The sequence below is a fragment of the Paramacrobiotus metropolitanus genome, unplaced genomic scaffold, assembly GCF_019649055.1.
Source record: "Paramacrobiotus metropolitanus isolate TYO unplaced genomic scaffold, Prichtersi_v1.0 Parri_scaffold0000020, whole genome shotgun sequence".
Lineage (NCBI taxonomy): Eukaryota > Metazoa > Tardigrada > Eutardigrada > Parachela > Macrobiotidae > Paramacrobiotus > Paramacrobiotus metropolitanus.
This window is the reverse complement of record NW_026570240.1, coordinates 181,373-201,658: the sequence shown is the minus strand read 5'-3', so window position 1 is coordinate 201,658 and position 20,286 is coordinate 181,373. Positions and strand designations below refer to the sequence as shown.

The following is a 20,286-nucleotide window of genomic DNA, read 5'->3' as shown; positions in this document are numbered from 1 at the left end:
AGTGGCGTTTTAAGCAATTTTATTGCTGATTTTACTGGCATTGCACCATTGTGGACCCTCGGTTGTCGAGCGACAACGTAACAAACGCGTGCATGGCCATGCCAGGCTGTTTTGACGTAAATCTTTGAAAATTCATAACTTTTTTCACTACTGCATTAAATTTTTATGTATAGTCTTAAAAAATGCAGAATAACACACAGTATTAGGCAAAATAAATGTTTTCTGTTTCTTCTTTAGGGTAATGCAGTATGAGCCTCTGCGGTTAACATAGCCGCCTATGGGAAATCCTCCATAGGCGGCTATGCTAGCCGCGCAGGCTAACAGCGCACAATCCTGAAAGAAAAATTAAAAAGCATTTCTTTTGCCTGATACTGTGTATTATTCTGCATTTTTCAAGACTATGCATAAAAATTTAATGGAGGAATGAACAAAGTTATGAATTTTCAAAGATTTACGTTAAAACAGCCTGTGGCATGGGCCACCGCACGCGTGCTTCTGTTACGTTGTCGCTCGACAACCGGAGGGTCCACAAATGGTGCAATGCCAGTAAAATCAGCAATAAAATTGCTTAAAACGCCACTGCTGCACAATAACATAGTATTGCACTCATGTTACTAACAAATGATAACGAGACAAATGTTAAAATCTGAACGTAAATTTTTACGGAAATCGGCATTAAGGCGACGATCTTTCAACAAAGCAGGAAAAGCGATTAAAAAAGTCAAAAAATAAAAATTAATCTACAACAATAACGAAGACAACAATACGGTAACCAATACACAAACCCAGCTCGGAAACCATAAAAATCAGGCCAGTGGTGTAACTGTGACGTTAAAAAGATAAACTGGTAGTGTTTGCTGTCGCACACAATTTCCAGTCAACAGAACAGCATGCACATGCGCTGTCAGGATGCCACCCAATGACCCAACCATCCGCAGAATCAAGTCTCGCAAAAATGTTTATCACGATGCTTTGGTATTCTTGCTTATGCTAAGGCTCTGCATATGTTCAGCCACGTCTTCGGAATGTTCCTGTGCTTTTTTCTCTTTTTGTTTCGCTCTCTTTTTCGCCGATTTAGAAAGCACTTTGTCCGCTTGGGCAGGAGCGTCTGCGGGGTCCAGTCCAAATGGCCCTGAGGGGATGTTTGTGCGAATTATTTCCTGTTTCGTTTTGTACCTGAAAACAAAGATAATATATAGAAACAGCAGAGTTCAAAAGTTGGAACCGATCGTACGCAGGAATTTCGTCTTGTGGAACAAATCCCTCCTTCACACGAATGGGTTTCCGCCACGTTCCATCTGCCCTTTTTGATGCCGGAATTATGGTAGCCCCTATTCAAGCGATTGGTTTGAGTATTGGTAGTTAGTATGAGTATTGTAAAGGTAAATATTTTTACTGTAAAATTGTAGATCAGAATTCAGACTGTATTCTAAAAATTCTAAGTCAATGCGACCTCTTGTTTATTTATTATCGGATTTATTCACCGCATTTATGGCTTATGCACAGATTTACCGGGACGGACTTGCTGCACGGATATATAATCGGCGACCGGTTTAAAAATGCAGAATTGACTACGTACTGTAATTTGTTATCAGTATTTAAACAGCTTTAGCCTTTACTGATTTGCAATGTGCAACTCGAGTTAAAAATCAAATACAGTTTAATAAATTCATAGTTCACAGTTCACTCTTACAGTATTAATTTACAAATAACACCACAAGAATCAAAGAAGCTTCCTCGGTATGTAGTTGGTATGAGCCGTATGACTGCAAATACCCTGCATTCGCTATTATTTACCAAAAATTCTCACCAGAAGGATCTTTCGAATACTGTTGCAGAGGTTTAATATTTCCGGAGGAATCTGCGCCAGTGGCCATTACTGTCCAAATAATTATAACGATTTACGCAGATATATAAAATCAGTCCGGCACAACGTAGATCAAACTGTCAAACAAAGCAAATAATAATTTCGTGGGCAAAACCAACCGCAGAAGTCCCGGAATAATAAGAATATATTATATAGATAATAATATCAAAATTCTTCACCGACAGTCTGCCATGGACTGCGTCGGTGTAAACACTCGTATACGATGAAGCTACCGTTCCTTGCGTTTGCGGCCAAGACAAAACTAATCAGAAATCACCGGCAACCGAAAAGATATGTTTCCTTCTACCAATTTAACAAGAGCATTTGATGAATGCGTCTCCAGATATCTTCCACAATTCGCTGTTCGGTGCAGCATAAAACTATTAGCAACACTATCGAGTATCGTCGTTAAACAAGCTACAAGTAATAAGTCTAACGTAACAAGTAACAAGCGATTCGCGCAACCAGCGCCTGCAAGGCAAGCGGTACAATTCTTCCAAGGGATTCAAAGTAAAGAACCCGAAAAAGTCCGCTTCCGTCGGAAACTTGAAAACAGCGTCTAAATTTAAAAGCCAGATATTGGAATAAAACTGATTATAAAAAATTTCCGATTCTCACTGTTTTGTCGATTATCAGATTTCACCAGTCAGACCCAGTGGTCTACGGTCGGGCGGTCGGCTCATCAGCATACTGCATTGTACGTACTTCTTTATGTCCTCATTGTGTTTTCCAGTGTCTACACTCTATACAGCCCTCACTCTACGAAATAGACGGGTTCATTGCGCTACTTGCAAAATTTGATACCCGTTTTTACTTCTGTCCCTGCAAAACTTTTCTTCCATATTACGAAATAGCATCTTTTCGTGGTAAAAAGTTAATTAGGTTTGGAGAAGCTAGGGTGATATTTATAACTTATTCATAAAATGAGTGAAGATCACAGAACATCATTGTGTTCTGCAACTTACTGACATTTGACAGTAATCAATAATAATAATTTGCCTTGTTTGTGTACTGTACTGCTCTTTTACAGTTTTACTGGCTATTCCTTTAGGCTTTATGTGCTATTAATTCATAATCAGGTTGATTGTTCCGATTTTCGAACAACTGTTCACTTTTTGAATCAAGTGGACCATTCTTGGAGTGATGCTTTCAGGATTATATTCAAGTTCAGCTGAACCTTAGTACCCGATACTCGATAGCCCGAAACATTTCTGGTCGCAGCGAGTGCCACTACGGTTTCTAGACTGCCTTCCACACTCGCCACCATTCTGCACGAAGAATTCGAAGCCATGGATTTGGATTCGGTCGGAGCAAACACGGCTGCTGGCCACAAGCGCCGTGCAGATTCCCTGACAAACACAAGCGGAAATTTAAATGCGGGATTAAATGAAGAAATGTCCGTATCGGTTAAGAAATTCCGCAGTTCATCGCGCGAAGGTAGGCAGATCGCAGGTTTACTCTGTCGGTTTAGCCTAAACCGTTTAGGCTTTAGTACTGCTATTCAGTACTCCTTATTGTTCATTATGATTACACCTAACTGTCCATCAAATTCATTTCTATGGAATTATTTTATTGTAGAAATTTTAACAGTCCGTTCTTCCATTGATCAACTCCGACGCAATTTTCCCTTGGATCGCTTTAATTATCATTTCCCTCCTGTGATATTCAGACACCAACTGTACAGCATGTTGCCACGTAAATCTCGAACTGAAATTGATCGCGAAGTGGTACGCTTCATTCCGCTATGAATTTATTTGTTAAATCGTAAACATCAACTAGCTCTTCGTTTGTTGTTTAGAATGTTCTCCGTCAGCGCAATGAAATCAGATTTATCAAATTCGATCTCCGCGGCGATGAAATAGCATTAATAAAAACCGAGGATTACCGGGAGCATGTTCGGGGCTACTCTCGGGATCGCTTGCAGAATCCTTTGCTTATTGGTCAGTTTGAGTTTTCATTTGCTACGAAATGGCATTGGTTTAGTTTGTCTGTTGAAGTACGTGTCAGAGGATATCAGCTGCCCGATTTCCCTTTTAAACGTTATCTAGGATATCGTTATTTTACAGAAAGATTTCTCGACATGATCGAAAATTTTGAAGTTTCGATCACTACGGCAGATCTGAACAAGGAGAGGATGTTTTCAGACGAAAACATTCAAAGTTTAGTCAAAGTCGGCGTTTTGATTCTTCGTGACGTTAAAAGTTGGTGGGTGTCGTTTCCCGGCGCGGGCCAATTCATCAAAACGTTCCACAGTGGACGTGAAAAGGTCCTTACCATGATCAGGAAGTCGAAATACTCCAGCATTTTGGAAACTGTGAGCTGTTATTTCTGACTTGCAAGCTAATAAATCGTTTTCTTTATGACACAAAGATAATATCCCGTAGCTTATCAGCGTATTATGATTTTTTGATCCGGCTGATAGTCTTTCGTCTGCTTGCCATTACCTTCGTAATTCCTTACTTTTACTAGATTGTGATTATTTTAAAAACGGTAGGACTGCGAAATGAATGGTGCTTTCTCGTTCACATAGGAACTAATACACCGAGGACTTCCTAAGCGCTGCATCGGGATGCATTATGCCATCCATGACATTATCGGCGGTGACCTTGTTGAAAGGTAAAACGGCCACTAATTGCCGGCAACTCCAATAAGTTTCCGACACTTTCAACGGCTATCGTGCACGCTTATCATTATATCATCAAATGGCTGACGATGTTCCGTTTTTTCTTCAGTGCAAACACATCATCTGGTCGCATCTTGCGCTATCGCTGAGACTGGGCTGCTTTGCTCACCGATGACTCAAAGAAATCTAGTTTATATGCTCATTTCCATACCATGGACCATCGGGATCTCTTAAGCTTGAGTTTTTGCATGCTAATGTTTGGTTGAAACTCGTTTTGTGGCGTTCTGTTTAATATTTTTTTTTATTTCAAGTTTTCGAGATTTTCATTTAATGGTTCGCAGTACAGTACTGTAATTCAGGCTCGAATGATCCGTTGCTGCTGGAATACGAGTGAGATTCTTAGTTTTGCTCACTTAAACTGCAATGTTTTCCGTGTGTACAATACAGCCCGTTACGTAAGTAGAGAATTAAAACTCTGTGGAAAAATAGCGTGGAGGATTAGAACAAACTAAATTCCAGTGTCACCGATTTTAAGCTACAACTCATAGTATAAGAACAAATAAAAGGATACAATCTTCAACAAAAGATCTCAGCGATTACACCAAAACCACAAGAGGTCAAAAACTGTTATCAGCAGTCCTCTCGGTTCTCTCGCGATCGGGGCAATCTGGGCTCACCAAGAGCCATTTACATCAAGCACAAAATTCCATTAGCCGAAGGGTAAGGAATTCATGAATCGGCATCACCTATTTCCATGTCAACTTCCAAATCACTGCAACCAATCATACTTAGTAACAGATCAAGATGCAACTTAAAATTCCACGCTAAATTATGTAGTAACATAAACCAACATACTTACCTAACATCCATCTCTCCGTCCGACCAGGCTTCCACGGGTATTCTATCCAGAAATCTGCAAACAAATGCTTGAACGTGAGGGCTAATAGCCCGATGCTACGTTAATCAATCAACGAGTTGCTTTAATCCCATTCTTACGCTTATGTTCACCATTTACAAACTGGTATTCTTAATCAAATTGGTGCTTTCCGAACACAGAATGGGGATAAATTTACAACAAATATTCCTAACAATAAGTAACCATACCGTTCATAATGCGAGAAGACTTTGTTGACCAACTTTTTGGTATCAACTCTCGCTGGAGTTTCCGCATCCTTTAGTGGCTGCAGTCGTTCCAAACCTCGTTCTTTCTCCAGTAAGGGACAATACTTATCAGCTGAAATAAAACGCATTTTGTAATCGAACATTTTTCATATGCTGCTCACTGCACCAAGATAACTTACGGTAAACTCTTGTGAGATTGGCCAGTGCCCAGCAAGCCCAGTGCTGAGAAGCAGGGGAATGAGCCCACGGGATGAGCCGCAGAATGGGTTCAAAACTCCTAAGTATGCAGGTATTACGATTCCAAGCAAGCAAAAACGGGAAAATCCGGGTCCTACCGATAATTGATGTTCCGTTTAGAGCGCAGCGGCCAGCGATTAATAGCGTCGATCATTTTATCTTGGATCTCTTGATACGTGGGTGTATCAATTGTCCAAACCGTTGGTCCATCCGAGCAAATATGGGCTAACACTCCGCAGGCATTATAACTCACTTCAATACCGTCGCTTGTGCTGTCCAGCAAATTACTGAACAAACCATCGCGACATGTCACCATATACAATTTTGCAAGCGATCCAAAACGCTTTACCTGAATACTTTGATATACTGAGAATTCATGAGCTTATTCCGCAGATGTTGAACTTCCGCTACGTTACCCAGCAGTCCCATCATGTTTCTTAACAACTCTCCACGGTCAGAAAAGGTCTGTATTAGGGAATAAATCAAGGTTAGAATTTCTTAGCAATTTCCCCCTTATTAAGCCTTGCGTGATAATTCAGAGACTAAAATAAAGTACTGAAGTACAACTGCAGGGAAGTACTTACATTTACAAAGCAAATTTACGAAAACAACTCACTGTCAAACAGCGCAAAAACAGTCCCATCCCATTTTTGTCCAGAAACCGCTCGCAGTTCTTGGGTGTCTCATCCGTGACGTTCCACATCATACTCCACGATACTTCCATGACTTCATCACAGTTGTTATCACGTAAACGATTTTCTGTATGCATGAAAACAGTGGAATCGATTAAGCGATGCCATGGCATAACCAACAACACTTCCCATCCTACCAATAATATCAATCATAGTTTCCACTGCTTTCATCTCGCCCACCATCATCTTGTGCTCATTCTCCACTTGACAAGCCAAACTGTTCAACAACAAAACCCCAATCCGCAGAAGAAACTCATCCAATCCGGCTAGACGGAGCATTTTAAGCAGCACCGTTACTACATCACGATACAGGAACATCACTTCATTGGGGATGTGGAACTGGCATAGGGTCAAGCACCCATTCCGCAGCATCTGCAACGGTAAATATCAAAGATAAATATTTCCTTAACAGCATGATTACGGCACAAGATTACTTCTAATGGAAGAAACCTAGCGCTTTCAAAGCCTTTACCGTTTGCTCGTTAAGATTGTTGCCCATAGCCATAACGATAGCACGAATCACTTGTCGTCGCATATACGGATCCATCTTCATATTCTTCGTCCCATCATTCCGAACGACATAGAATAATGCAGCACTCCCGGCTATCTGGATCCTCATCGACTTGGGATACATAAACATGGCATCCAGAATAAGCTGTAATAAAGATCGTCATGCAGGAATTTGATCGCGATTTCCCCCAGAGTGCAACATCAAAAGGCAAATTTCGATTACGCATGACCACGAAAAGCACTGGATTGTCTGTCGTGACTGCTTATAAAAGCAATCAACATCAAGCTATTCCAAAATAGCATCATGCGCTTACTAACGCAACGCTGGTTTATTTGCCCTGTTTATTAATACAACCAATGTTTAACGGCGTCCTGAAACAGACTCAATCGCCCGAACAAAAAACATGCAAGTAGTAATCCGCAATATTTCAAACCAACTTACCTTTAATATAAGATGTGGCTTCGTACAGATTTCATAGCGCAAAAGACGGTAAGCATCGTTAAGAGCTTTGTGCAGATAACGCGGTCGATACATGTAGATCTGAAGACTTATGACGATCTGCGCTTCATTGGCATCCCCGGAAACCTGTAACGCGACCAGAAATGCTTAATGGACCGTGCACAACCACATCCTGTCAGCAATCAACGCTGGCTGACTTCCTTAGAGATATCTTACGCGTAATGCAGGGATCATACTCCACTGGCATGCCCCGTTACGGCATTGAAAAAGACCAAGGAACTCTAACGGCTTTTTTCGTCCGCGAAGTCCTTCTATCGAACTAGGGACGTCATTTAAACGCGAATCAGGCCTAAAAACAATCACCACTGAAATTTTAGTTGCAAGAATCAGATTTAAAACAAACGACCGGTAATACAACAACAAGGGATTCTCCGCAGTGACGGTGTCAGTCTTTGTAGCATTAAATAATACAGAAAATAATATGATTTCTGCCCGTTGAATGTTTCATGATTCATAGTAAAGTAAATACTTGAATTTTCTTCAATTTTACGAATATCATAACCGAAAAACGTACCCAACAGCACCGGCAATGGGGTCGCATAGGCATGTGTAGGAAATATCTAGATATTCCAGATCTGGAAGACTTTCATTCAAAAGGCGCAAGCATGATGGATTTTGATCAGGCAAAATTTCCGCCTGCGAGACATCCAGGTATCTGCACATAAACCACTCAACGTTATTTTAGAAACCACTCAATATGGAGAATTATGATTACTTTAGCTTCGTAAGCGTAGCAATGATTTGGAAATCATCATTACTAATTTTCACTCCATACAAGCACAGGGATTGCAGAGTTTTCTGCAGATGTCCATTAAAAAAAGCAAAACTCCCGACCAGGCTAAGCGAGAGGTCCAGATGCTGTAACTTGACCATGGGCTTTAGAAAAAGATTAAACATTCCAACCGTGGGAAGTTGCGTCCTCTTAATACCAAGCGATAACAAATTGGGAGCATTGACAATGTACTGTCTTTGCTTATATGGCGACGGACAGCCGGTATCATCGGCCCGAAAGTATCTCTGCATTTCATCACTGAAAAGACTATGGAAATTATGGAAATTCAGCTTGGTTAATCGCGATCCCAACTGCGTAATGCTTTCCATTATCGACCCATTGGTATCGGCAACATTTATGTACAGCTCTTCCAAATCGAGATGCGAACGTATCAGATTGTTTACCACATCAGCTGTCAGCTTTAAATCTTCCAGCCGAGCCCGCTTGAGGCGTGTCTGCACGCGGTGGTCATGATTAAAGAATACACTCAGGAAAGAATCGTCTTCGGCCTCCACAACCCGCCGAACTTTATCAAAACTAGACAGATCGATCACATGGCGCATTCTGACATATTTCTCCAAGAGAACATCACTCGCTCCAACGGGAATAGCGATGTCCGGTTTCAGATACAGAATATCCTTGCGTACTTCACAGAATAGAGGCAGATTCTTCAGAAACGTCATGCAGGCACTCTCCAGTAATGTCGGCGGGGAGTTGTTCTTCCATTCGTCAAAAGGAAGCACCTGATGTTCGATTCGAGGCGATAAATCAGCAGCCATTTTAAATAGCTGACCAATGATACAAGGAAGAAGGAGCAAAACAACTCAATTTTCCATGATCCAGCAGCAATCACATCGGCATGCCAAGCCGATCGTATGTCCCATTCCAGAGCGTCTGTAAAAAACATTAGATTGTCACCCAACCGGAAATGCGAACGCAATGAGTGTACTACTATCCGTTTCTATAAGTTAGGAACATAGTTAACGTCGAAACCTCATCCCCAAAATCAATATTCATCCTGATATCTAAGAGTTTTCTTTACCCGCATATTCGTGCAAGATGTAAGCGCTCGAACTTGAACGTTCAAACCGAGGAACATTGACAGGTTTCTTAACCTCGAAAGCGCACACAAAACGAATTTAATGCTTGCACCGATTGTGAGTTGCACGTGCGACTATCAAATTTCAGAAGCAACATACTGTAGATTCAATTAATAGATCCGTTCCGTAAAATACGTCACCCTGAACACGAATCTAGACCGAATTTCAATGTATAATGCCATTTTATTTGCAGTACTGAAAAGTACCATATGATTTTTCGTTTAGCCTATGAGAAGGTTGTCCAGTCAGCAAAGAAGACAGTAAATTCACCACAATTTTCCTGCCAGATCACCAGATTAAACAAGTGTTTCTCGAAGCTAACAATAAATACAATTCCGCATTTTGATGTTGGAAAGTGTAATTTTCACAGCATATTTACGGTAAAATTAATAAGAAAGGTTTTGTGTTTTTTGCAAACTTTAAACTACTGGAAGGATGTTAAAAATAAAACAGATGCAAAATACTCTGAATATCAGGAAACAAGCAATTTCATAATTAGCGAGAATAACACGCAATTTCATAATTAGCGAGAATAACTGACGTTACGACAGAAACTTGCTCTTGCTCGGCAATATGCCTGAGAAGTGAGAAGCTGTAAATAAATCTAGTATTAGGGTACAGGATACTGTCTGCTAAGAGTCTAAGACAGACGATGTTGCATAACAAACCACGACGACTGACACATTACATACGAGCATGTTTGCAAAGCTTATATATATTCGCAACACTAATACACATTTTGACCAGAATTTCAGGAAAGCACCACCTAATACACAACCACAAATTAAAATTGAGAAAAGTAATAATAAATATTCATATCTTCGTACATTTGCAAAAATAAGTAAAAAACGTATACGCCCAAACTGTTAGACACACACTGGCTACTGGCTAATAAATACCAAAACCAATGTAAGCTAAGGAAACAGCACAGCAGATATTGCGCACAAGATTTTTTATTACTGCACATGAGCTAATCGCACCGATAAGCCGTTAAAAACCATCCATGCTGCCAAGAAACGATAGAGCATTCTGATGGTCAAACTTCATAATACGATAGTCGATCCTCAATAGTGTCTCGGAACAAAACGAAATAATCTGAGACCAAGCGGTCCAAGTAAGCAACAACATCTACAGGTATCTGTATGTAGAGTTTTATTGTAATAGTATTCACGATCAATAGCCAATACTGACACAAACTTCCTTACTCTTTCGGAGAGACCATTTCATGCTACCCACGGTACCCAGAAAGAACGCTAACATTAAAAAGGCCAACAGGTTACAGCTTTATCAAAGGTATGTATTATACTATTACGCTGTTAATCTTATTACTCTTTCCGCTTTGGAATTCATTATTTTTACCTTAAACCGTACAATTGTAACGTGTTAATTTGCTTATTCTATGAAACTTAAATACTGCGGCATAACTGGAACCCGAAACTGGAGGGAAAAACGATATCCTACATTAAACTTAAACTAACAAATTATTTTCACAAATCTAAGGTCGAAAGGCGAGCCTAACGTCAACCCTTCGCTTAATAGAAAATTCAGCATGTAATCGTAATGCACAATTTAAAACTGAATAATAAATACTGATTTGTGAGACACACGTACTTCTGCTATGTAAAGTCCACAATCTGTTAAATCTGCAAGTAGGTTCCCGTCTTGTGAATGTTCAATGCTGACAGCAGAACGTTTTCCACCCTGCCAGATGATCACGCATTCAAGCTCACGTTGGTCCAAACTCTCAATTTAGAATGCACTCACGAGAGATCCAAAGCTGTATTACAATACGCATACATCAAGGAGGCCTTTAATACCCGAGAAAGATATGAAGACCAACACGATAATAACCAAATAAATATCGAATTTTCAAAACATTTCACATTTTGCATTCGATAAGCATGGGCTTGGAGTTGACTTCAACAGACTTTTCCGTAAACGCTAGCCGTGAATCGTGATCACCTACCCAGTAGCATGCTGATACGGAGAAAAACACTCTGCTTGTCCAACATAAGCCGGGTACTCCACTCTACTGTACAGAAAGCACATGCGATGACGTCAATGGCGGTACAGTGAATTGATCGCATGAGCCTAAAGGCGCACGTGTACTAATGAGCGTCCTCGAAATTCGAGACAGGTTGAAAATCAGCTGGATCAGCCTGGATGTTTAGCGTCGTCAAATAAAAAACTTAGAAGGAAGGGAAAAACAAAATTTCCGGGTAGTCCACTGAAACACTTTTAGGTTTGGGTCGTTTACTAGTTACTAGAACAACGGCAATTTTTGCATCCTGCGATGTCACGTTGTCGACACTACGTGGGGCGTGAGTTACGTAGCGTCATTGGCGGTACAATATAAATTCATAGGACTTTTTTTTTCCCGTTTTTTTTGTAGATGTGACTTGTGAGATACACTTTTTTCTCACTTGTTGGTCTGTAGACTCCATCTGAACTCTCTTGAAAGAAATGTACTGGCTAATGCATAGCGAATACTCCGAATAGGATTCGCCGTTATGATCATTATCGGCCTAATTTAACAAGATCTTCTTGTATTTTGACAAAAATTTGTCACCTTCTGGTAGGCATTTTGACAAAAATTTGCCACCTTCTGGTAGGCTTCTGGTAGGTTTGAGCTCATTCTGATTCCAGGTGTTAGTTAAAATGTTTGTAACTTTGAATAGCAGTACAGTTAATTACAGTATCGTCAGTAATCAGTATGCAAACTGCAGGTACGGAGTTATGTGATATTTAATTTTTGTGATAAAAATTTTGCTGATTTAATCACATTTTTTGCGGCTTGAGCGCTGCTAGACGGCGTGATGGTAGTACTGTAATGTAATGCTTTTTTAATGAATTGTTGGATAATAATGGATTTTCAGGAATGCCATCTTCTGTGTTGTGACAGACTCCAAAAATGTTAGCCGCTCCTGCAAATCGGCTGCCTGTTCCCTTGATGACCGATGGTTCAGGATGCGATACTTTCGTTACAAACCGCTCTTACTTGGATATTGACATATATTCCATGTGGTTGGATGGCAGCACAGGTACGGAGGAAAATTGTGCCTTTGGACAGTCGGTTACCTTTCAGATGCAGACCGGAAGGACTTGAGCCATTTTCTGTACCATTCTGTTTTGCAGTTGATGAAATTTCTGCGCACCCGTCTCTTGCTGATCAACTCGACGACAGCAGCAGTGGCAGGCAGATCGTTCTAAGTTACGTAGCGGATCAGATTCGATCATTCCATTTTCTCGAGAAATACCTGCATTTCCCCATGGAACTGTTAGATCAGCCAGTATTTCAGATGGCAGAAACGTGTCGCTCGCTATTGCTAGAAAAGTATGCAAGTGCTAGCGGTGTTGCTTTCACGGAAGAATAACGATTTATTTGTTTTACAGGTATTATTCATTTGATAAACGCTTTATTCGCCAAATACTTGGGCGTAAGTTCAACCACAAATCGAAGAAAGCATTTGAAGATGAAAGTCAGAAAACCGGCGTGAAAATAAACAGCTGTTACCGTCAGGTTAGCAACCAACTGGCATTTCGATTGGCGATTTCTTATTTGTTGATGTGAAGGAAATAGTTTTTGTAAGTGTTGTATACGATTATAGAAATCGCTAATTGCAAGGTTACGATTTGCTGCAGTGCGACTTTCATGTTACGATTCTCCGGATTCTAAGCGATATATTTTCTTTGTAATATTTTAGCACGAAAATATCCGCCGCGTACATAAATCACTCAACAATGTGTCCGGTGAAACAACAGCGAAAAATATTCAAATGGCATTTTTGCTTCCTGAAAATTTAGCACGGTCAGTTAAGAGTGAACTCAGTGAATACAGTAATGCGTATCAACATTTAACAGCAACCGTAAAGGGATCGCATTTACAATTGTGAAGCGTTTTTTAAATAATTTATCGGAATTTTTTGCAGAGATTATGCTGCCATTCTGTTTATTTCCACTTTTCGATTCGAACTATCATCACGTAGACTTTTGGAGTATTCATTTGACGATTTTGCGTACTGTGCAACTGAAATGATGAGAGGATGGACTTGCCATCGTATGCAACCAGCGAATCCGAAGGCTGTGGAGACATCGGGTTCTAATTCCGAAGGTAATTGTTCGGTTTTCTTTGCCCTATGGGGAGGTGATCGTAAGATGACATCGGTTTCTTTTCTGTAAACTTGCAAAATAATGTATTCCTTATTAACGTTGGAAGAATGCATTTGTCAGTTGATATTAGTGACGTGGCTAACGGGAAACGGTTTTGTTTATTTGCAGAAAGTACGGATTTGAGGATCGATAAAGATTTCATGTATTCATTAAAAGAATTTAAATTTCTTCTTGAGCGTGAGACTATGGAAAGCTTTAAAAGGTAATTACAAACTGAAGGTGTTTAGTTGTTCGAAGCTGAATCATTAATGCTGAGCAGTCTCAGATGATCCAAAATGTTCCAGACTTTGTTTGAATCGTTATAACGTCCAGTACCGTCCAGCAAAGTATTCAAGTTATTTGCTGTGTTTGCTTTTATTTGCTGCATTAATTTGCGATAACATCTTTTGCAGAGCGATTACAAGGAACGTTCCATCAGGATCACTGGCATCTTCGAGTCACGACTTGTACAGAGTACGTTTTGTTTACTTACATTTGTTTGTTGTTTGAAAGTTACGGTTAACAATGCACAGGAGCAATCCGAATATGGATCAATAGTCATATCTATATTTTCGTAACTTATGCGTCTATTTGGCTGTAATGTGTATCATACTGGATATTGGTTAACGGTTACGGACTTGCGGTCAGTTGCAGCTTTTAGTAAATTTCTAGGATTCTGCAAGAACGATGGTCTTAATTGCGCTGAATATTCACCATGGAAAGCAGTTCCGAATGCTTTTTGTCGAGATAGCGGAAAAGGTGAGCGTTGTGCATGTATTTGTAAAATTTTCATTTATTAATACTTGCTCTAGATGTGACTTGTTATTTCCACTGTTTTGTAGTTGCTTGCTCCATGGAAGTCTGCAGCGTGGACTGTAGATATCGTTACTGCATTTCTAAATGTTTTTATTAGTGGAGTAGAAGAACTTAACGAATTTAAAAGTCGAGATGCTCGTCTGGGTTCAATGTGGAAACGATTTTTCTCTGTACTAAATCTGTGCATTTTGCGTTTGTTTCGAGAAGCACCTATGGTAAATGCTGAAGGAACCGCAGTACCGCCAAAACTTGTTAAATTCGAAACGGATTAATAATAACGTATTGGTTTTACGTAGATTTTGATGTACCATGTACGGGATGTGATTCCGTAATCGTGTTGGTTATCGGTCGCTTTCACGAATTTCGGCTTACAAGTTAGGCTACCCGTAGTCGATTGATTCCACCTTTAGGTATTACTGTACTGTACTTATGCTTCTTTAATTACGCTCCTGATTACGAAATGCACATCTAAACCATAACTTTATCGTTCTGCGCTTCTAAAAAAGGTTCAAATCAACAGATAAAAACACCAAATTTGAGAACTAAAAATTTCCTTTGCTGTACAAAAAATAAAATAATCCAACTTTTGAAATAAAACTTAAGTCCACCGTTTCCCTGACATTTGAATTCACAGACAAGTTAAAGAAACAAATCGCCAATCTCGCTAGCACAAGTGTCTTCAGCATACATTTCATTTAAACTACATTTCCATTTGAATGATAACTCTGCTAAATTGTACGACTAAAAGCATGCAAGTTGCGGAACACCGAGACCCATTTGCAGACAACAGCCAGCCAGCTACGCAGCATTCAGTCGAACTCCCCTCGGTAACAGTCTAACAGATCCTCCACATCTTGCAGAAGCCATTATTACATCTCGGTAAAGAAAAGGAAAGGCTGTTCATATGGCCGTTAAAATTCAGCATCGCCGACAGCCTTGTGAAAAATGTACTCCCTCCCTGCAATAAAAGCAAAAAAAAATCAGAAAAAGTAAGTTTTACAGAAAAAAATCGCAGCACGCAATAATACGCGAAGCTGCACATTTTCAAAAGTTTTACCATTTAGGCTGCACATTCCGCTTTTCAAGTGCAGTTTCCATTTATTTCGAGTTCTGCTCACCTAAAAGTAACAACATGTTAAATTATTTCACTTACATAGTCCATGCGGAGATCATAAATTCCGGAAAGACGGTAATTACCATAAATTCTAAATACACAATTTCTTTCACCAACTGAAAGCCAAAGCATTTTAGAATTTATCGGTGTATACAATACTCACTTTTTCATACTGGCACACGACAACATTATCTACGGCATCTCCTCCATTTGTTGGATCGTTATCATCATCATCTTCAGAATCAAGGTCGGGCTGAATAACCGAACATATTTATCACTTTTATAACAAACTTCCTAATAAGTAATTCATATGTTTTAGGCATACATCTACGCATTTGGACAATAAAGAGTTCTGACCGGCGACGGAGGCGAGCCGAACCCCAGTACACATGTATCCCAGAGCCTTTTAAATACATAACTGCCGTTTAAACTGACCTCTTCCAGCCTCTGAGAGGCTCCCCTAGATGTTTTCAATCGTTTAACGGAGCGATTAGACTTGGGAGGACTGGGTTCATCATCGCTCAGATCCTCAAAATCATCATCATCGTCCATACCATCTAACTGTATGGACAAGGGCTGTCCTGGCTTTCTGGCGCCTACTGCGGCAGCGGCGACAGCAGCGGCCGATTTATTATTGATAGCACTGTTGGGAACCGCACTTATCACATTCATAGGCTGCTGATTTCCGGAGCTGTCCACCACATGGATGACCGAATGCTGACCAAGTCCGGCAGATTGGTAGCCCTGATTTGCGAGACTAAATACCGTTGCTGCTACAAATAAAATTAAACAAGATAATATTAACATGGTGATACGCTCTACAATTGCTAACTAAGCTTAATTTACCATTAGCCTGATTCTGGTTGAGCGTAAACTGTTGCTGACCGAAGGAAGCCATTCCCGCTTGGCGAACCTTTTGCTGGATGGAATGAACATTGATCTGGTTCTGAACGGCAGCGGAAGCAGGCTGATGGCCACGTTGCACAATGTTGCTGTGTGAATGCTGCTGTATTACGCTCTGCAGACGCTGGTCATCGGATGCAAGTATCTGATTCTGCGGCTGCTGACCGGGTTGTGAAACTACAAAAATTAATTAATAGCATTAGCTGCGGAATCAATGTTTCAAACACATAACACATATAAAAAAGTATGAAAACAGTACTTTGAGTTGGTGATTGCTCATGACTGCACCCGTAGTCATGAGCAAGTAACTACTGTTTTCATATTTTTCATGCAAGTGGAAACGTAAGTTGTGCAATACAAAAATAGAAAAAGCTGCCTATTACCTCGTCAGTTATCTCAGTTAGTTAATAAGTTGACTTAATATACTAGACCACAGTACATATAATGTTTACACAATACATTATATCAGAATAACTTGTACTTGTACGTGATGTTTTTGGACAGCACCAGTGTACGGCTTTTTTTAAGTTCTGTTCAACTGATGATAATTAACAGGTTTTGCACAACATAGTGTTCCAACATGAAAAAACCTTTGAATTCTTGCTCCGGACTCTAGGAGCGTAAATTTAGAAAACGCTAGCTCAATCTAATACTGATAATTAATGTCCCACAACCAGACGGCCAACAATACGCCAAGCCATTGGTCACAACAAAAATTTTACTGACCCAGAGAAAACGAAATGTAGCCTCCGGCTAAGATGTCTTTTCTTTCACTTCGGTAATCAGGACGACAAACTAGTTTCTCCTCATGCTGAAGTATTTAACCAAAGCTTCTTTCTACCGGCTCCGATTTAACAATTACAGCAGCCCTAACATCTTGCATAAAATGTCCGTTTACAGTCAAAATAAGCGGATGTTACGTTACTTAACCATCAGTCAGACACTGACAATGACTTTTCATCACAGTAGAAAACCTGAACAGGCTTCTCACTCTCTCGCCAGTTGCCACTTGCACACATCACTGACTGCTAGCGCATTTTTTCAATGCATTAGTCCTAACTGCACTGTAAACAAAATGTTTTTACAGTAACACCTTATGCAACAGCCAACAAGCAACGTGTTGTTTTGTTGCTGCTGCGCTGTTACACAACCCTCCCACAAAAATTTTGAATCTTCTGCGACAATTTAAAAAGGATAGTACCAGCGAAAAAATAATCTCTCCGAGTCACTCACCTGATCGATACTGAGCGTGTGGATTGGCAAACAGTAATTGTGCGGCTGTACCGTTGACAGTGAGAAATGTAGGATTGAGGTTCTGCTGCTGCTGCTGTTGCTGCTGCTGGCGAATTGCATTGGAAAGTGCAGCAACATTAGTAGGAACTGTCGAAGAGGAAAGATGCACCACGGGGCCTGAGTAGGACGTCGTGAGGAGATTGAAAGCGGCCTGTTGGCCAGCAGCTGCCATATTGTGACCCGTTTTGGCACTGACCATTTGTGCCGTCGGGGTCAGGTTCAGTTGGGAATTCTGAATGGTCTGGACATTAATGGTACGCGGCTGCGGTTGTGGCGGCGGCCCCTGGGAATTCACGGGCTGGGTGGGATGGTGTTGAAATTGAGAGGGTTGCGCCGGTTGAGACTGCGTCAGCTGAGCCGGGGGTTGCTGCTGCTGCTGTTGCACGGCTGGCTGTTGAGGGCCCTGTGGCTGCTGCTGCGCTTGCGCGGGCTGTGCAGACTGCTGCTGTTGATGCGCAATTGATTTCGATAATGCAGAGTGACCAGCTGCCGCCGTGCTTTGCACGCTGGTTTGGTTTTTTGCCCGACTGCCTCGACCGGAAGTCTTTGTTGTTGCGTATTCGATATCCGCTGCGGTGCTATCAGCATTGATGTCCATGCCATTCTCCATAAGTTTAGCTTCCCAAATCTGGCAATTGTCACAGTGTCATACTATACAGATTAGTGTATACAGAAAACTCTTCAAAAAAGTGTAAGCACTTGTGACCTGCCTGCTTGAGATCCGTCATGGAGGATTCGTCCAGACCCTCTTCTTCCCAGAAAATCCGACTCTCTTCAAAGAGCTGTTCCACAACATCTTGGTAAAATTTTCTCTGAAAACGCGCACTGTTAAGACGCAGGTAACCAGACAAACATAACTCTACTGTCAATGCGCATGAATCAGCCGAAGCACTCGTACAGATATCCACATGCATAAATCAGTTATATCACTCATATAAATAAAACAATACGATCAGCGGTACGGTCTCGTCTCGCACTAATTGGGAGCATTCCTTCATTTTATGCACGATTACAAGAATTATTGTAGTACTGCTTATTATTATTACCGATGCATCTCCATAATACACAGTCATCCACACTCATGCTAAATTACATTTTTAAAGAATCTTTTCGTCGCTAAAACCAAATCAGGAGAGTACTGAATCTGTAGCTTAAACAAATTTTAATTTGTGTTTGTTTGTGATTGCACTCTGATAACGCAGTATGCAACAAAATTATTCAAACATTCATTCAAAGTTGCAAACATAAACTATAATGAAAATACGGCGTGCCAAGAATAATACCGCATTCAAATTTCAACATCCATTACACTGCAAGAACGCTGGAGTGCGGCTGGACGGAACGAGTCTTAAACACTACGGCTGTAATAAAGTAATTAAAATTTAACAATACAGTCATCAACACTGGTGAATTTCTTGTCTTTTCCATTACAGACTGAAACTTTGCAAGTACTATCCATATCTTCCCAAATAACAATCGATCAACTTTGTCAGTCTTATGACTTTATGCTATGTGAACAGCCCCAAACATACTGAGAAAACAACCAAAAATTCTAAAAGTAAACCCATTCCATTAAACGTCAAGTGTAAACAGTGAAAAACTGTAAAATTAAACTAAACTAAGTTCAGTAAAAAATAAGACAGTAAAAACAGAAATCAAACAGTAAAAGAAACAGTAAAATTAAAGAGCAAAAGAGCAGCAGGTAAAAACAGCACCAACAGTTTAAATTTTGAACAGTAAAATTAAACCTAACTGAGTTTAGTAAAAAATGAGATTGTCTGTTTGATCACAAGATAAAGGTATAAACGAGCACCGTTTGCACTTCCCAGTGCTCAGGATGCCACAAGTCATTCTCAGTACAGCGAACAACTATAGTCAACGTCATTATTAACTTTGCAGCGACGAAACAAATATTGCATTCGACCTACGTGAAAAGCCTTTTCAAAATGTTTCAGCTCTACACAATTTGATTCTTCATTACAACCTAATAAGCTAACTTACCACTATATGTAAACTCATCCCGGAAACGCTTTTGTTCCAGAAATGTGGACCTGGTAGGCTGATGCAGCGGCCCAGGACAAACAAACTTTCGCATCGATTCCGTTTATATACTGCTCGACTGAGATGGTGAAGCACGGGGTTTTAGAGTGCCCATGCGGACTCGCAGATGACGAAAAGCATTCAACATGGCATGCCGGTCCGCCGATTTCCGATGTGTAAGATCGTCTCTTTACTGCCCTACGCACACAGTAGAAAAGCTCAGCTACAGCACGAATACGCAACAAGTCTCATGTGCGCGGTTAGAAGCGTACGGTTTGCCAAAAACGCTTTGGTAACTTATCAACAAGATGACGCAACAGGCCCAAACCATACGCGTGCCTGTGCTCTGATCCAATCCTGCTGGAGGGTTGGGATCTGAGTTATTCACTTAATTCGGTTCATTTTACGCACTTTGCGTCTCGCGCTCAGTAGCAGTGTTTACAGCTGTACACGTCTCGACATCCATTGGAATTTGTGGTTTCTTGGTGTGTTGCATTCGGTTTTCGCAATCAGGTAATCAATGTTTAA

General features: G+C 40.6%; 5 protein-coding genes across 12 annotated transcripts; 2 read left to right on the top strand and 3 right to left on the bottom strand.

Annotated features, from left to right (window-relative positions):
• Window positions 1-499: 499 nt before the first annotated feature.
• On the bottom strand, window positions 500-2,478 carry LOC129586312 (partner of Y14 and mago-like). Its single transcript, XM_055479460.1, has 3 exons — window positions 1,811-2,478; window positions 1,235-1,331; window positions 500-1,176 (listed from the first exon to the last, which is right to left on the bottom strand). Exons 1-3 carry the CDS (start codon window positions 1,875-1,877, stop codon window positions 963-965), a joined length of 378 nt encoding a protein of 125 aa, XP_055335435.1. The 5' UTR covers window positions 1,878-2,478; the 3' UTR covers window positions 500-962.
• A 151-nt stretch (window positions 2,479-2,629) lies between these two features.
• LOC129586409 (serine/threonine-protein kinase 19-like) lies at window positions 2,630-4,983 on the top strand. Its single transcript, XM_055479646.1, has 7 exons — window positions 2,630-2,733; window positions 3,021-3,304; window positions 3,446-3,594; window positions 3,666-3,807; window positions 3,934-4,181; window positions 4,398-4,483; window positions 4,600-4,983. Exons 2-7 carry the CDS (start codon window positions 3,157-3,159, stop codon window positions 4,637-4,639), a joined length of 813 nt encoding a protein of 270 aa, XP_055335621.1. The 5' UTR covers window positions 2,630-2,733; window positions 3,021-3,156; the 3' UTR covers window positions 4,640-4,983.
• LOC129586406 (protein zer-1 homolog) lies at window positions 4,876-11,439 on the bottom strand. Of its 2 annotated transcripts, XM_055479636.1 has the most exons (15): window positions 11,208-11,439; window positions 11,055-11,144; window positions 8,287-9,237; window positions 8,086-8,226; window positions 7,728-7,860; window positions 7,494-7,637; window positions 7,014-7,196; window positions 6,679-6,913; window positions 6,466-6,608; window positions 6,199-6,314; window positions 5,948-6,136; window positions 5,792-5,889; window positions 5,595-5,724; window positions 5,350-5,403; window positions 4,876-5,262 (listed from the first exon to the last, which is right to left on the bottom strand). In XM_055479636.1, the coding sequence occupies exons 3-15, from the start codon at window positions 9,120-9,122 to the stop codon at window positions 5,220-5,222; spliced, it is 2,445 nt and encodes an 814-aa protein (XP_055335611.1). In that variant the 5' UTR covers window positions 9,123-9,237; window positions 11,055-11,144; window positions 11,208-11,439; the 3' UTR covers window positions 4,876-5,219. The 2 variants fall into 2 exon arrangements, with proteins under 2 accessions (XP_055335611.1, XP_055335610.1); XM_055479635.1 differs by having other exon boundaries at window positions 11,055-11,439.
• Window positions 11,440-11,850: 411 nt separating this feature from the next.
• Window positions 11,851-14,731, top strand: LOC129586408 (acidic fibroblast growth factor intracellular-binding protein-like). 6 transcript variants are annotated; one of them, XM_055479644.1, is made up of 10 exons: window positions 11,851-12,018; window positions 12,346-12,484; window positions 12,579-12,777; window positions 12,837-12,963; window positions 13,148-13,251; window positions 13,373-13,554; window positions 13,722-13,815; window positions 14,006-14,066; window positions 14,265-14,351; window positions 14,435-14,730. In XM_055479644.1, exons 2-10 carry the CDS (start codon window positions 12,355-12,357, stop codon window positions 14,678-14,680), a joined length of 1,230 nt encoding a protein of 409 aa, XP_055335619.1. In that variant the 5' UTR covers window positions 11,851-12,018; window positions 12,346-12,354; the 3' UTR covers window positions 14,681-14,730. The 6 variants fall into 6 exon arrangements, with proteins under 6 accessions (XP_055335619.1, XP_055335617.1, XP_055335615.1 ...); XM_055479642.1 differs by having other exon boundaries at window positions 12,320-12,484; XM_055479640.1 differs by having other exon boundaries at window positions 11,851-12,062.
• A 140-nt stretch (window positions 14,732-14,871) lies between these two features.
• On the bottom strand, window positions 14,872-19,875 carry LOC129586407 (transcription initiation factor IIA subunit 1-like). Of its 2 annotated transcripts, none has more exons than XM_055479637.1 (8): window positions 19,720-19,875; window positions 18,429-18,530; window positions 17,659-18,346; window positions 16,369-16,602; window positions 15,958-16,295; window positions 15,686-15,775; window positions 15,466-15,526; window positions 14,872-15,366 (listed from the first exon to the last, which is right to left on the bottom strand). In XM_055479637.1, the coding sequence occupies exons 1-8, from the start codon at window positions 19,735-19,737 to the stop codon at window positions 15,320-15,322; spliced, it is 1,578 nt and encodes a 525-aa protein (XP_055335612.1). In that variant the 5' UTR covers window positions 19,738-19,875; the 3' UTR covers window positions 14,872-15,319. The 2 variants fall into 2 exon arrangements, with proteins under 2 accessions (XP_055335612.1, XP_055335614.1); XM_055479639.1 differs by having other exon boundaries at window positions 15,958-16,292.
• Window positions 19,876-20,286: the final 411 nt, after the last annotated feature.